The 17,319-nt window shown below is 36.4% G+C and overlaps 1 protein-coding gene across 6 annotated transcripts in view; it reads left to right on the forward strand.

The window, feature by feature from the left end:
- USP53 (ubiquitin specific peptidase 53) overlaps positions 1-17,319 on the forward strand; it is a 41,581-nt gene that overhangs the window by 17,614 nt on the left and 6,648 nt on the right. For all 6 annotated transcript variants that reach the window (XM_075420902.1, XM_075420904.1, XM_075420903.1 and 3 more), the window contains 10 exons: positions 1,239-1,352; positions 1,439-1,521; positions 1,841-1,946; positions 3,062-3,208; positions 3,725-3,874; positions 4,371-4,542; positions 5,487-5,636; positions 6,831-6,974; positions 7,224-7,959; positions 11,224-11,297. In XM_075420902.1, coding sequence (XP_075277017.1) covers positions 1,239-1,352; positions 1,439-1,521; positions 1,841-1,946; positions 3,062-3,208; positions 3,725-3,874; positions 4,371-4,542; positions 5,487-5,636; positions 6,831-6,974; positions 7,224-7,959; positions 11,224-11,297 — 1,876 coding nt within the window. The remainder of the gene's footprint in view (positions 1-1,238; positions 1,353-1,438; positions 1,522-1,840; positions 1,947-3,061; positions 3,209-3,724; positions 3,875-4,370; positions 4,543-5,486; positions 5,637-6,830; positions 6,975-7,223; positions 7,960-11,223; positions 11,298-17,319) is intronic.

The following is a 17,319-nucleotide window of genomic DNA, read 5'->3' on the forward strand; positions in this document are numbered from 1 at the left end:
ATTCTCTCATCAACTACTGAAATACATTCCGTTACAACTAACCAGCTCATTACTGAAGTCTTCTGCAGAAGAGATTTCCATTTTCGTATCCAAGAGTGAGCAAATACTTGGAAAATCTTGGCTCTTGCTGCAATTACTTTCTGCTTTTATGAAGTGTCATTGAAAAACATGAGCCGTTACTGTGGCCGTAATAGATGACTCAAGATCACATAGAACACTGGTAGAGAAGCCTTTCTCAGAAGTCCTGTGTTAGACAATGAAAATTGTTCACCATAAATCGGGGGGGGGGGGGGGGGGGGGGGGGTGGAAATCAGTATTAACCTTCAGACACAGATTTGAGGGACAGAAAATACGGTTGCTGCTTTGATTACTTTCAGCTTTGGACATCCTTTGGAAGTATCCACAGATGAGTATGCTAGATGCATTTTCACATATGTAGGAAAATCCAGTGGAGAACTCCTGAAAGTATCTGTTTGAGATCTAGCAGTCAGGCTCATGGATTGCAATCATGAAAGCGAATCTCTCATTAGTGCTCCATCTAATCAAAATACATTTGGACGCCTGAAGTAATCAGCTATCTGAATGATCTACTTGAATAGATTCACTTCTTCCCATTACCTCTAGTATTCTTTGGCAAAAGAGCTAAAAATGGCCGTGCTGATTCAGGGGCCAGACTGATGATAATCACAGTACTTTTTTTGTTGTTTTCTTTTCTTTTTTTTTTAGGGTTGTTAAGTGAGACTTGGGATGGGATCAGGCATGTGCTATTTATGAGCTTTTCCCATGCTTCTGTCAACAGTGCTTGTTGTGTTGGCATATGTGCTAAACACGATCAGATTGACAGGCAGAGAAAAACATAAGTGTGAAGAACTACTGACACGGAGGCCTGATCCAAAAATATTTCAGTCATTGCATGCAATGACATTAATATCATGTCTTACTGTAAGAATAGCTTTTTTTAATTTTCCATGAAGATTCACTTCCTTCAAAGGAGAAGGCATTCTGGGAGAACAGTTGGGTAACTTGTCTAATGCTGCTTTGTTAATGTTTGGAAACCTTGAGATGAAGAGAATCCCCATCCACTGGGTTGTGAATAGGGACGGAATTAAAAACACGTTAAACTTGTAGGTGGATTATTTGGAGACAAAAGTAGTACTTGGGAGTATTAAACTGTAATGTTGCTCATGTAGTCTAACTTCATCAGTTCAGTTTATATTTACATAATTATTTTTATTTAGGAAAATATCCTTGAGAGGATTCACTTTCACCTGGTGCCAAACAGTGAAACAGATATGTGCACTTCAAAATCCTGTATTTCTCATCAGAAGTTTGCTATGACACTGTATGAACAGGTCAGACCTCTATTTGATTCCTTTAAAAAATAGCTTGTTTCCACTGTGCTGAGTAAATGAAAACAAAAGTATTTTTATTTTTGTAGTGTGTATGTCGCAGTTGTGGAGCATCTTCAGACCCGTTGCCTTTTACAGAATTTGTGCGTTATATTTCTACCACAGCCTTGTGGTAAGAGCTTTTATTCTTGTATCTCATTTTTCTATATACACTCTTCCACTAATAGGCAAAGCATGCCAGAGAAATACTGGAAGTGTTAAAACTGAATGTGTATTCCTTTGTTAAAATGCGTTTTTGAAATACTGTCCAAAATGAACATTTGGATTTCAAAAGCATGATGTAGATAGCTTGACAAAAAGTATGTATTGCTACTGTTTTACCTCTGCATCTTTTCTTTTTAGTCGTAAGATATAGCTAATTGAGAGTTGACTGAAATCTCTTTAACTTTTCAGAAGGGAAATCCACAGTTACTCCCATTTATTTTTTACAGTAACGAAGTAGAAAGAATGATGGAGAGACATGAACGTCTCAAGCCAGAAATGTTTGCGGAATTGCTGCAGGCAGCAAATACTGCTGATGACTACAGAAAGTGTCCTGTAAGTAAACAAGGATGCTGCATTACTTTAAGATAAAGGGAGAACTTTTTAGGATGTTAAATTGGGCTAAATTATTCCCCTAAAAGCAGGATTACCTGTGGCTACTTCAGTGCAGTCCACCTTAGGGTAAAAAAGTCCTTAAATTTATATTTTATTGCTCCAGTTATAGATAAACGTGGGTTTGTAGGTGCAAGTGGCCTGTTTCAAAAGATATTAGGTCTGTGTTTTATTCTTCATTTCATGTTCCACGTAGAGCTAGGTGATTTTGATTAGTTGGAACAGGTGTATTTTCTCAGCGAATCTGCTTTAGTTCATATACACTGGCAGCTTGATAACATTGTCTTCTATTAGAATAATTTTGTGCTTCTGTTGACAAAAGTAGTCTCTTTTAGCTTGTTCTACTTAATTCCTCTCTTCCTTAAATGGTTCTGTGTAAATACTGTTACTTTAGGAACCATAGAAAAGTACACAAGAATTTACTTAAAGGGGGCTTACAAGAAAGATGGGGATAAACTTTTTAGCAGGGCTGCTTGTGATAGGAGAAGGGGTAATGGTTTTAAACTAAAAGAGAGTAGATTTAGACTGGTTATAAGGAAGAAATTTACAGTGAGGTTGGTGAAACTAGCACAGGTTGCCTAGAGAGGTGGTAGATGCCCCATTCCTGGAAACATTCAAGGTCAGGTTGGATGGGGCTCTGAGCCCCCTGGTCCAGTTGAAGATGTCCCTGCTCATGGCAGGAGGATTAGACTAGATGACCTTTAATGGTCCCTTCCAAACCAAACCATTCTATGATTCTATGATAGAGACCTAAGCTTAAATGTTGAAATGGAGGGGGAACAAAAAGAGAGATTGTGATGGTGACTTGGATGTTTTCAGAGATACCTGTTTTCAGGTGGTGATTGGATGTAGAAGTTTAGCTGTGGTCTTCATCAGAGTGTTTTTATGGTGAAGAATTTTATCCTTAAATTGTTAGAAACAAACACCATTATTAAATTTTCATTAAAGTTGCAGAGTTGTTTTGTTGAACTGTTTCTTGTCTGGTAACTCAACTGTGGACTTCAATTTTCTAAACATTTTTGTTTTCCCTCTCCTCGCTGTTCTTTTCCTTTTCGTAGAGTAACTGTGGTCAAAAAATAAAAATTCGTCGTGTTCTCATGAATTGTCCTGAGATTGTGACAATCGGTTTAGTCTGGGATTCGGAACACTCTGATCTGACAGAAGAAGTTATGCGGAATCTGGCCACACAACTTTATCTTCCTGGGGTATCTGACCTAAAACTTACTATTTGCTTATTCTAGAATTTCCTTTTATATGTATTTTATGTATAGGTAAATATATATAAAATATAAATACATATACACATATGTATTTTTTAAAAAGCAAGATTTAACTTCAAAGTTTGTCTACTTTTATCATTGTTTATAATGTGATACTTGATGTAGTTTCTGTGAGAGGAAAAAGTCCTGTCAGAAGTGTTGATCTTGTGCCTAAGTACGAAGATGAATGGAGATGAATTCCTAGTTGAAAATCCAGGAATATCATGTTCAGCTTGAAATTTGTGGAATTATTCCAGAGCATTATTGTTTTACCCTTTCAACTATGCAAAAATAAATGTTAAAATAGACTTAAGTGCACAAATCATTATTTATACTTATGAAAAATTATGTAATGCAACAGGATATTTAATACCAGTTGCCATGGTGAAATGCCAGTAGTAGGTCTGGAAATTGAGGCGAAATGTTTTACACATACCTTAAAATATACAAATACTTTTACAGCTGTTTTATAGGGTTACAGATGAAAATGCCAAAAACAGTGAACTTTTTCTTGTGGGAATGATTTGCTACACAAGCCGACATTATTGTGCCTTTGCCTTTCACACCAAGAGTTGCAAATGGGTGCTGTTTGATGATGCTAACGTAAAAGAGGTAAATACTGTTTTTACTGCTACCAAATTCAGTAATCTTTACATTTCTAGAATGCATTCTTCTGACACCAAACTTCAAACAAGTCAAAGAAATGTCTTTATTTTAATAAATCTTTAGTTTTATAAATCAGTTTTCACAAATGAATTTTGGAATTGACTTCACTACAATTCTGTCTTCAAATGCTGAATGTTTCAGAATGTTAATGCACTTGTCTACTGTTGAGTGTGTACTTTTTTTAATGAAGAAGACCACCTAATTACTGGCCGCTGTATTCATACTTTGTTTGACATTACATGGGATTGTGAGCCCATATAATACTGGTTCTAGCTTTTTGCCTCTAGTTACATAAACTCTTGCCAAAATGATGAATCTTAATGTGCCTTTGGAATTAGGCATTTGGTATCTGTTGCTTAACAAGTTATTCTTCCCATAATTGGGTTCAATGCTGTTGATTAAGTTTTTTGGTTTATTTCGGGTTTTTTTTGTTTTTTCTTAGATTGGAACAAAATGGAAAGATGTGGTCTCCAAGTGCATTCGATGTCACTTTCAGCCGTTGCTGCTATTTTATGCTAATCCAGATGGCACAGCTGTATCTCCAGAAGATGCTCCTAAACAGATTATTCACTGGTCTCAATGCAAAGTAGCAGGAGGAAGTGGGGAAGACTTGGGTAATTAAGATACACTTTTTTGATAACAGTATCTACTATATATCTGAAATGGGGATTGTAAAGGAGGAGAGAATGGATTAGCTGCTTTGTTCTTAAATACTTGTATTAATAATTATCTAAAGGGTCTGAAAAGAACAGAGATTAGTATATTTGTTTGATATTGGAACTCTTTGTTTTGTGTCTGAAAAGGGAATACAAATTGAGACCCATGGAATGGGGGAAAAAATATTTTCTGTTGTAGATTATTCATAACTGCCTTACACATAACTCTAGTTATTTCAGAAGAAATTTGTGGTGTATTTGTATATGCGGATGTTCTTATGCCTGTGTTGATACATTTAAAATACCTTTAAAAATGCGATAAAAGGAAACTTCTAAGTAAAGCTTCATACAAATACAGAGATACATTTGGAGCATGTGTGTTTATACACATACACACACACAGAGACCAGAATTCAGAACTTTGGGAAAAATCAGAAGGAGCTGCAGGAAACTTCTTTTCTCCAAGATTTACATAGCATAGGCCTCAATGTGTAATAATCTAGTCTTTTGGTTCTGTAGTTTATAATGCTGTCGTCTTTAGTTTTTTTTTTTCTTCATGTTAAACGTAACATACAGGTAAATTAAATAAAAGGCCAAATGAATTTGATGTGTACCTCCACACATAATGAGTAGCAATGGGACATGGACTGCTTCAGGGAAGAAAGAATTCAGGACCCTCTTCCAATACAGTCTACCACTATAAATATGGCAGTATATAAAATATTACAGAACCTTATTGCCTAGCATATTGAAAAGCAGTGTGGGTTTTCTGTGAGGTTTTTCTTTTGTGTTTTTTTTTTTTTTTAAATCCGCAATTAAAAAGTTTTCTTATTTTTTAATTTAGATACTGGAAACTTATTAGGAAGTCTTTCATTTCTAAAGATAGATATGTTATTTGATAGGATTTGAAAAGCCTTCCGCTCCTAAATCAGACCACATGAAAGAGAATGGAATTGGAGACCCCATTAATCAAAGGAGTAATAAAAAACTTCAGCCAGATAATTCAGCATTCAGTAGAAGCCATATTCAAGCTAGTGGTGGTAGAGGACCAGGTATGTATTCCCCACCCCTCCAAAAAACCCAGATGTGTCTCATGAAATATTTCAGCTGCTAGCATGTCAGGTATGTGCTAATCTCTGGACTAGAACTATTTCTAAAGGAAGAATTCTGTCATTGGCTTGGATGAATCTTTGAATAGCAACTAATGTTTAAGTAATATGTGCTATGGCATGTTAACTTTTCTGGAGAACTGCAAATGCAAATTATTTTTTTTTTTGTTGCCCCTCATCATTCCTGCAGTAAAGTGGCTCTTGAGGCCTTGATCCATTTCTCAAGCATCATCATGCCTTCCAGTCGTAGTGTCAGTTAAAAGGCACATTGGAAACTTGAAGCTGATTGATCTTTTGGAACACATGGTGTGACTCTGTGGATCATTGGCGATCTGAGGAGCATTGTTCCCCAACAGCATTGTGATATGCAGCATTATTTGTAGTCCTGTATATTAATGGACTTTATCTTATGTTTGGAAAGAATAGTTAAGAAGTTATCTTCCCTGTTTAAAAATCCATTCTATCTGTACGTTAGGCTTCCAAGCACATCAAGCTATAAGAAGTCATATGAGGCAGTGACTTCTGCATTACTTCTCAGTGCCATTGCTCTGAACTCCCCATACTTCTCAGGCAGAGAGATGCTGCCTTGTCTTGGGATGTTTCTCCTCCGTCTCTGTTGTTGAATTCCTAGATTTTTTTAAAACTGAGAATGTTCAGCTTGGTAACTCTCTTTTTCATGGAGTGGTGACTCAAAAATGGTCAGTATTTACCTTTTCAGAGATAAAAGTATTTGTTTTCATAAACAGTGACTGTTGTTTTAATAAAAGTAAACCTTCACATTCAGACAAGATTAAACTTAGATTCCTTTTTTCAGTATAATTTGTAACATTTGATGTAAATAACATATGCTTTGAAAGTAGCTTGAGCATTCAATTTTAGTAAGTACAAGGTGCTTATAAGACATCCTTGACATAAGGCTACTTTGGTTATTTTCATTAGCTCCATTTAGGGGATTCCTTGGAGATACCTATACATTTATATCTATACTATACATCTCGTCTTAATCTGTGTTATGTAATTCATCTTTAAGTAATACTAATATTAAAAACTAAATTTTATGGTACATAAATATATTTGTATGTTTTGATGATGAATGACTTTTTAGTAGTGATCTCTGACAAAGGGTATTTCTTGCAGCTAAGTTAGGTTACAGCGATCAAAAGGACAGACTAAAGGACATATCCAGAGAGTGTGCTCAGAGAGCTGCTGATATGAAAAACTTCTCATCTTTACGAAAAGATGCAGACAGAGGACCAAGAAAAGAGTCTGGGAGACAAAGAGGTACGTTTTAAAAATATGGCCAGAGAATAAATGGATTAAATAGCTTTTAGCATCGATACTAGCTGTGCAGATTTTTTTTTTCTCCTTTTAAGAGAACACACTGTAAGGTTGGAGTTTTCGCCAGTTTTCAGTACTCTGAATTATGTACTGAATTTGTTGAGATACTTTTGTTTCTTGCACTACTGTAACAATATCAGTTAAATATTAATGAGAACTTTAATGAAGCTTTTTTCTTTTTCTTCTTGTAAGACTTGATTGGGGAAGATCGTTCCAATGTGAAGTTGGGGTCTCCTGCAGTTGGAAATGCACTTAGACCCTGTGCTGATCAGCGCATATACAGCAGCCAGGGAAAAGGCTCCTATAAGCATGATAATGCACCTCACCAAGCAAAGCTTTCTGTACAGGTGCTTGGATCAAATAAAACAGAAGCTTTTCCTGCTGGGGAGAAACCAGTGATCAGGACCCGGACAGACGGTGTCACTGGCTATGATACAGACACCAGTCAAGACTCTAGGGACAAAGGAAGTATCATTAGCAGCAGAAGCAGAAGTAAAGGTTGGAAACCTATGCGAGAGACACTAAACGTAGACAGCATTTTCAGTGAGGCTGAGAAAAAGCAGCATAGCCCAAAGCACAAGGCAAATCTGAACAGTAAATCTGTAAAGCATGAAAAGGAGCGAAGCTTTAACCATTGGCCAAAAGAGAACCAAAACCCGAAAGGTTTAATGACTATATATGAAGATGAAACCAAACAGGATACAGGAAGTCGAAGTTCACTGGATTCAGAGGGAAAAGGGAATGCTGAAAAAAGCAAAGGATTTGCAGAGAGAAAAATCCATAGTGATAACTGGCAAATTCAGAGGACAGAATCTGGATATGAAAGTAGTGATCATATCAGCAATGGATCTGCAAATCTGGACTCTCCTGTTATTGAAGGAATCAATGTAGCAGATGTGAAGAATGTTAAAGAAAGTGCTTCCTGCAGGTAATGCTAATGCTCTTAGAACTTGCACAGGTTGTGTTTAGAAAAATAAGTTGTTCTGATGTTCATATGTTGTTTCAGGAAAAAAAGAAAACCTCAGGAAAACATTGTTCGGAACTTTATACACTTGAGGTCAGGTGTGTAGAAAGCTAGCAGTGTATCTAGAAATAAGGGTGCAGACAATGAAATTGTGAAATTTACCTTCACTCTGAGGCTGCGCGCTAGTGCTGTTTGGAAGACGCTGAGCCACATTGTTACAGTGCTGAGCAAGACCTGCTGAGGGGCAGGGTGTGTTAATTTGAAGTAGTTGCTATACTTCAGTTACAAGTTTTTTTTAGACTGCGGGTAACTTGCCGTCTGTAATGGAATACAAATGTCTATATAAATCATATCTGTAAGAGTAGTACAGACAGGCCCCTCACAAGGAGATGGGAATGGTAGTAGGGTGAATCTTGTATACTGTTACTGGTCAGTGTTCTGGAATTCAGTTTTGTAGAACACCTCGGATATATATTGATCACTTGATAATTGATCTGTTTGAAGGAAATCTTTGCTGAAAAGTGTAAAATTACTAAAACTTGCCAAAAATGGGGGTTACAGTTCAAATTTTATTAAACTTAGTGGGAATTGATGTATGCTAGTAACAAATATGTTGCCCAGAGGTGTTGTGCAGTCTCTTGTATGTGGAGATGCTCATAATGCAGCAGGACGTGGCAGCTCACTGTAGTTGACCCTGCCTGAGTAAGGTGGGTTGGACTAGATGATCTGAAGAGGTCCCTTCCAACTTAGATGGTTATATGGTACTGTGAAATGTAAAGTTATCAGCCTTCCACGTGCAGTTTTCTGTATTGTGTGCCTTAAACTGTATGTGGAACATAGTTCCTACTAGAACCCTTACATTCATTCTTCTTTCAAATCTGATTTACATCCATAAAATGGAAGAGCACAGTTGTGAGACCAAGTCTGGTCATATATGATTCCTAGATTTGAGCAAACTTTTGGACATATATTTTCATGGAATGTTATTTTACGGGGGAAGAGAATAGCAAATACCAGGAAATTAAAAGGCTCTGACTTATCTAAGCAAAGATGCAAAATTTTAAAACTTATTTGAAAAAGAATTGTAGCAAGGTATCAAAACAAATTTTTTACTTAAACCCTACAAAATACTGCTTCTGTATGAATTGAAATGTCTTTGATTATTTTGGAACTGCAAGAAAGCAAAGTCAGTCATTTGCTTTGTTGTTAGTGTCCTAGGGAAATATGTATCGCTTACAGAAGCATAAAGAAGGGCATAAAAATGGCCATGCCAGGATAGGGCCAAACGTTTGACTAACAAACCTTTTCCCTCCCAACAAACTGTACAAAACCCCACTGTACAAAAACCTTATGGGCTTTTTATTGGATAGTGATATAAATATGTTTAAAGCTACTCCAAGCCATGTTTATATTTGCAGTTTTTACAGTTACCTTGAACAGTGATTCCTGTATTTACAACCATGCCTCATTTTTAAACATGCCCAAGAGGTAATGGGATGCCCAAATGCTGCATGCGTCTTATTATGAGAGAGAATGATAACTTTAATACAACTTAGTTCATTAAAATTGGCTTCCACTGTTGTTCAAGTGTTTGTCAAACAAAGAACAAAAAATCTACTTTATCAAAATACAAATGACTTTGTAGGACTTTCATAGGGGTTTTATATGACTGGTAATTGGAATTGACTAGCAATAACCCATTTGACCCCTTCTAACGGTTCAGACTTCGTGTCATACCAAAAAAAAAAAAACCACAACCAAAACAAAACAAATTAATTACTTCCAAGTTATTGTAGAAGGTGGAAAAAAATTACTTAGTGTTTTGTTTTCTGTTAGGTTCTTTCTCCATTCTTCTTGTTTCTTTCAGTATTTTTCTTGTTTTCCAGTCCTTTCAATAGCAAGTGCTGATTTTTTGGTTTGTTTTTTGGGGGTTTTTTAGTTTGTTTGGTTTGTGTTGTTTTTTGTTTTGGTTTGTGGTTTTGTTTTTTGTTTTTAAGTTGAAAACTTGCCACTGTGTATCTTCTTCCCCTGCCTTACTCTTGGAGAAGGACAAAATTGGCAGGGTGTTTGTCAGCTCCCTATCTGGATTGGTAAGGCAAGATTTGCTAAATCTGCTGATTTCCCCCCCCCCCGCCCCCTCCTCATTTTGGGTTTGCTGCTATAGTCTTCCAGTTTTCTTCCAGTTTGAGAAGTAAGTTTTTAAATGAAAATCCCTATGAATGAAAGACCAAGTTGGCAATCACAGCTTAGAATAATGATGTTTGTCATCGCAGCAAAGTATTAATAATAGCAAAATGTCAAACTACAAAAGTGGAGAAGATAGAATGTTAGCTAACAGGCTCCACATACCTAAGATACTGATGAGATTTTTTGTATTTTTACAAAACTTAAGCTTGCCATAATCTGATGCTGCTGTATGTTTAGCTTTGAAATGTTCAGGGTGTAAACTATTAGCACTGAAAAATGTATTTGTTCCAGATATAGGTGATACTCATGATAAATTGGAAACTATACGGTACCACGTGTAGTATTCTTTTTCTGCATTGAAGTGTCAGTTTTAGGCAAAACCTACAAACACGTTGAATTAGGTGACCAGTGGTATCTGTTCCATTTGAAAATCACTACAGAAAACAGGTATTCGGAACTGTCATGCTTTCTTGGTGATCTCAGTTAATAAGCACTTTCTGAAATTTTTATGAAATTTATTAGTTTATAATGAGAAAGTATGGTTGATAGTTCTTTTTCACAGGTGACATCATTTTTCTATTGTTGGTAACTTTGGGAACCAGCTGTCTTTATTAAGCAGGATGATGTGATATTAAGATCAAGAAAACTTGCTTTTTACGTGCGGCATGTTAGGCATCCTGCTGTTGTACTCCAGAGTAAGGCTGGGATGAGTGGGCATCCAATCTCCAGAATGAACTGGGAACACCAGCCTCGCAAACTGTATATTTTTTGGCTGTCTGTATTAAAGGATTCAAGTCATCCTAAATTTCTCTGCATCAGCACAGGCTGTTAAAAGCACTAAAGGGCCAACCCTACTATGTTATGTATCCTCTGTGAAGAGTGTGTGTGTGTGTATGTTAGTAAAAAATGTGACAGTGATGATAACAAGAGTCAGTTTCACATTGGCAAAGTTTTTACACATGTATGCATTCAAGGCAATAAAGTTTGTTATCATACATCAATAGTTCAAGCCTTCAGATCACATGTTTGCTTCTTTCACAGTGAACAGAACTTGTCAACCAAAAAAGCTGACAATATGTTACATTCAGTATCCCAGCAGAACAGAAACTTTTATGGTAAGAACTTTAACTTGTATATAAAGAATAAGAAGTTTTCTGAAAGTAATTTAGGGGTACCAAATTTTCAATACTACCTTACTAACATGACCCAAGAGATAGACAGATTTCTGATTAGCCTTTTGTATATTATAATTTTGCTGCATAAGTTAGTTTCATGATATTTCATAAATTTGAAAAATGTATATACAGTTTATCGTTGCCTTTTTTTCACAAGCCATAACTAAGTATTTCAAAGTTAGACAATTTGTGTATCAAGTTAGAAGAAAATTGGCATGGAATTTGTGGCTGTTCTGGCCATGATGTTAGTGGTTTTTATGTATTTTCTTCAGTAGAGAGCTCTTTTGCTGACTTGTCATGGCCTGTGTACTCTGTCTCTTTAAAACGGCATAAGAAATCTGTTTTACTGGGTTTTTTTCATCTACAGTGAGTTCCAAATTCTGTTCTTGTTCATGGTTTTAACCTTTTCAATGAGTTAAACTGATGGATAAAGATGGAAAATGTTCATATCCCTTCTTGGTACTTTTTGATGGAAGTGTGATGGAGCAGCAGTTCAATAACCATATGAACTTTTTTCAGGGGCATTTAAAGCATTCTGTTCCACAAAGCACCCTCATTTATTCAGTTTCTTGACTTTGTTGTAGAGCAAATGTACAGTGTAAATGGATTCCTAGCTATCTGCCACGATACGGGTTCCCAAATAGAGGGGTTGGGTTTTTTTGGTGCTCCACCATCATGTGAAGAAAATTATTTGTGTTATGACATAGTAGTAATAGTTCCCTATTTCTGTCCTAGGTCATGAATATGCATGGTGAGAGTTTACCTGTTCTTAGCATCTCCTTTCAGACAGGGGTAGCAGTGCTCAGCTGCGTGCCGAGTCATGTAAAAGCATGACATGTCCCCCAAACAGCTGTTTCACGTGACCTCAAGCACCAAAGTAGCAGGCTAGGTGATTTTTTTGTAGTGCTTGGATCTATTTTAAATGTGGTATTTTGGTGTGGAAAATGTATCGTTTTGCGAGGCCACAGCTTCTTTGTGCATGATTAGATAATCAGGATACAATGATTCTTCTTGCCACGGTGGTCCTCTCCTGGTGTGTTATGTTACGAGGCATTTTCTTTCTAGGTTGACAGAACAGTTTGTCCTTCCTTGTGCATGTCCTATACCACTGTGCCCTCAGAAGTGGCCAGTGGGTAACTGCTGCTCGCTGGTGTAGGTTCTCTGCACAAGAACTGAAAGCGCTGTTGTTCACCAGTATTAGTCATTTTCGCAAGGCCTGCAGTGATATGACAAGGGGTAACAGTTTTAAACTGGAAGAGGGTAGATTTAGATTCGACATAAGGAAGGAATTTTTTACAATGGGGGTGGTGACATACTGGGAACGGGTTGCCCAGAGAAGCTGTGGCTGCCCCCTCCCTGGCAGCGTTCAAGGCCAGGCTGGACAGGGCTTGAGCAACCTGGTCTAGAGGAAGGTGTCCCTGCCCCACAGCAGGGGGTTGGACTGGGATGATCTTTCAGGGACCCTTCCAACCCAAACCATTCTGTCATGGGAAGATTCTGTGATTTTTGGATGACTCTATGCTGGCATAAAACATCCAGTACAATTCATTTTCACTGGCTTTAATCAGTGCTTTCTTTTTAGTCCAATGGAAGTGATTAAACATAAATCTTCATTTCTGTTGCTTATGTTCTGCTTTGGGAACACATTTTTCACCCCACCCCCCAAAAAAGAAAAACCGTGGTAATTTTGTTCACTCCCTGTGTTTTCCCCAAAAGCATTTCCACGAGCTTTCTTGGTGGATATTAAGGAAGATTTTTTTTTTTTTTTTTAAATGTGTGGGTGGGCTGTGGTACAATTTGTTTTTCTTCAAGATATGAAGCAGTATCATGAAGAAACACTTGTAATAAGGAAATCTACTTCCTTTTATATACTAATATGTCTGTTGGGTTTTTATAAAGTTGATAAATGCCTTGGCATATAAATATTGTAAGTCAGCAAGAGGCCAGCCAAAATCATTATCTGCTGTTGCTGGAACAATGGAATGGTGCTTGTACAAAGAGATGTAGTAAGTATTAGGCCACTTCCCCAGGAAATGTTTGATTTTTATAGATATCAGACTTCTTTTCAAAGAATGTATAGTATAGTTTCTTCTAAGACTTAAATTGGAAGGGGGAGGGGTTTGTCATACCACTTTTATCTTTTCTGTCATTATTCCAATTTATTTTTTGGTTGTAGAAAGAGAACTAGTTTGGTGTTTGTTTATTTTGACAACAAAAAAAAACCAAACCTAAAATTGATGTTGTATGGAATGCCAAGATCTTTTTTTGCATGACATTTATTCTGCTTTTGTTCTGCACTATACTATACTTCTCATACCAGTAGGGGGGAAAAAACCCACTTCAACAGCAATAAGAAAAAAAAACACCAGTGAGAAATACAAAAATTACTCTGTCAGAGTGGGTTCAAACAGTGTTTGATCTTAGTAATGACTATTCTCCTGAGAGAACGATGTACTGTACTTAAGTATACTTAAAGCTTTCAACATGGATTGTACATTTTCTTTAAAAAAAGTGTAGTGATTCCAGGTGATCTTTACAGTTATCATAAAACATTGATAATAAGATCCCATCTATTCAGTTATTCTAATTCAGTAACTAACTTCTGAATAGTTTCATAACAAAAATGTATGTATTCTGTATCATGTGCAGTTCTGACATGGGTGCATGATTTGGAAAATAATAATTTTAGTGGAAGTGATTACTACTGAAGAGATCTGAAGAATTTGAACATTTCACATGTATGTGGGGTTACAGATTTACTTAGACTCATTTTTTGAGTTGTCTAAAAGGTGTGTTAGGACACATTTAGCAAGGACAGTAGTAGTCATTTGCAGGCATCAGTTGTATTGCCTTATGTTGTATCTCTGAATATTATGAATGATACATGAATTGGTATGTAAATACCAAATGGACTCCTAGAAAGTAGTACTTAAAGAAATGACCAGTCCTTTCTGAGAGAGGAATGGGATGTAAGAAATCTTTGTTAGCCTCTCATGGCAACTTCAAACAATATCTCTGCGTGGTTTTTTGCGTGGAAAACTTCATATGGAAATAATGTTGGACTTCTGATTATGCCCACTATTTGTATAACTGTGCTTACCGGTGCCTCATTTTTAACTGGAGCTGAATGAGGTTACTGTTCAGCAGTTGAGGAATTGTGTCCCTGACTTACAAAAACAAACTTATTGTTAGAGCGTTATAAAGATAATAACATTGGATCACACAGTGGTTATGCAGCTCAAATGGCTGCTTCTTTCACTGGTAGTCAGCAGTAACTGTAGTGCTGAAGCAGATGTCCCACATGGCCAATCCCTAATTTGTGTGATCACATTTTGGCAGGAAAATATGGATATTAAGTAAGCAGATATAGTATCCTTAATTTATATTAATAAGTTAGTGTTTATGAAGTTTGAGCTTGATGAACTATGGGTGCTAATTTTTTTTTATTATAAAGAACATGTGATGTGAACAGAGTGAGGACAAAATTTCCAACCTCACATTCTTCAAGTTGAAGAAAGTTGACTATAATTCTTGGAAGCTGGAAAAGGCTATAGATTTTTTTTTTTTAATTGATTTTCAGAGCAGTCCATGTGCTAGCTACTGATAATCATTTTCAATCACAAAGGGGTTTTAGGGGCTTTCATGACAACCCTTCCAGATTCCTAAGGCATAGACGTCTTCATGAAATTGCCACTCCTGACAATTTCGATAAGACATTACTGTTGAGAGGGCTAAGGGAAAGAAAAAAAAAATTAAATCCTAGAAGCCCTGTTTTCTAGATTCCTCTCCTCCCACGCCTTCAAAGCTCAGAGCACTTCGTTCTTGAAATAACCTGTCAGTAGAATAAGCACTGTGATTAAAATTGGCCAAGTGCTACATGGCCCCGTATTTAAAATGCAGTAATAAAAGTTGGCCATTCAGTGATCTCAGAAAAGGATGTACTTGGAATCAATGCCTTAAATTAATAATTGCTTCCCTTTGAAAATAAATGCAAAGCAGTGTTTGTAATGCAACAAATCCAGAGGTTTTCCCATTAATAATTATTCAGTTCAATAGTATGAGACAACTCCAACTGAAATCTAGAATATTTCTGAAGCTCTGTTGAGTATGTAAAGAAGAATCGATACTGCCTTTGTTTATTTGTCACTTCAGAAAACCTCACAAACAAACCATAATTCTGGAAAAGAAAACTCATCTTAAGAAAACCATACATTCATAGTAATAATTTAAAATATGCAACTCTACTCAAAAAAATCTATTTGTTATCCTTATGGTGCAGTCAATCTATATGACTGTTGTGTTTGAAGAGCTGAGTAGTGAATTAAAGCATGCAGCTACTTAATTTACTTAACATGAAACAGAAACAAATTCTTTTCTGGAGTGTCTTTAAATTCTAGATTAAAGATTTTTGTTTTAAAAAAACCCAAAACATAAACTTTCAAGATTTCCTAATGTACTCAAGCAGCCCATAAAGGTTGAAATGTAAAGCACTCTCACATATGTAACTAATTTTATTAATATGAGAAGTTTTCAATTTAAAATAGAGAATGCAAAGGTTCAGGATTGGGCTTTAAAACAAAGACCTGGTAAACTTCTTGAGACGAGCAGATCAGAAAGAGGGGAGGGTAATAGTTGGTGTTCTTTGACTGTTGGTTCACTTCAGAAGTATGCACCACCCCACCCCTCAAAAAACCAGCAGTGGAACTTTATTTTCATTTTTTCCAGATGTTTAAAGCCATGGAAAAAAACCTACTAATGAATATATAAGAAATGTTTTGCAACTGAATGTTGCTCCAGAAGGACATTTTTTCTTGAATATAAGGATTTTTTTTTTCCAAAGATGGTCACTGTTTTTTAAAAATAATACTCTATTTTGGAGAAGTTATAATATGTTTACCTTCTTGACTGGGCCTATGTTGTTGTACCATGTTTCCAAAGCTTCCAGTAAGTCTGTCTGTCATTTCAACTGAATACAGAAAAATGTCTGGGCTCAGAGGGAGGAATTTGCTACAGTACTTGTTACAAAAAGTATTACAACTCTTTTTTTTTTATCGGCAACTTGTACTTGTTTGTTTGTTTTTTTTTAAATCAGAAGTACAGGAAACATGCAGTTAAAACACATTAGAAAAAGGCAATTTAATTTAATGTGGGGGATTTTGTTGGTTTGGGATGGGGAGGGTGTTTCTTTCCCAGAAATTGGTCTTTGCAGATTTTTGCAAATGTTCTGTATGTGTAAATGGAGATACTGAGGAGAACTTGTCTGTCCTACCTGTTGGCTATAGAATAGCTGTTAATCTTTTGAAAATCTTGATTGGCTGTTCAGATGTGAAAATAGATGTTCATAAATCTTAAAAGCAGACTAGTTTGTACATCAGAAAGCAGTTACGTTTCATTTATTGGTTTGTATGAGCCATTGATAAGGATGTCAGCCTCCAGCTGAGCATAGCGCTTGTGTGTCCCATATTTAGGTTTGCAAAGAACGTAGAGCCAAAATTCCCAATCTAGTCTGTGTCTGGTTTTAACCATGCATGGAGATCCTGTCAGCAGAAGAGAAAATAACACATCTATTTTTAAGTTAGCTGGAATTCTGAAGGCACGAACCACCTGGTGTTGCTGAGCAGCTTTGGCTGAACGTGTGCCGTGGTCACACCAAGGAGAGGGCTTGTTAACCTTTGCTGCTGCCTCCTGCCTGGTTTGTGATGCTGCCCATACTGGATTCCTGAGGAGTTTGGCTTGCAGTAAAAAATAAAAAAATCAAAATCTCTAATCTTCACATCAGGCAGTTTGGTGAATTAAAGAGCAGTCATATGGGGGATTTATTTGCTATTTTTATGTGGACATGCTCTTGTTAAAAGTCAATATATTCAAACTCTGAAAGTTAAAAACACTAGCTTCAGACACTATTAATCTAGCAAGTTATGTAACTGATTCATTCCTAGAACAATATCCTGACGTTGGGACT

This window comes from Opisthocomus hoazin, chromosome 5, assembly GCF_030867145.1.
Source record: "Opisthocomus hoazin isolate bOpiHoa1 chromosome 5, bOpiHoa1.hap1, whole genome shotgun sequence".
In the NCBI taxonomy this organism is placed as follows: Eukaryota; Metazoa; Chordata; class Aves; order Opisthocomiformes; family Opisthocomidae; genus Opisthocomus; species Opisthocomus hoazin.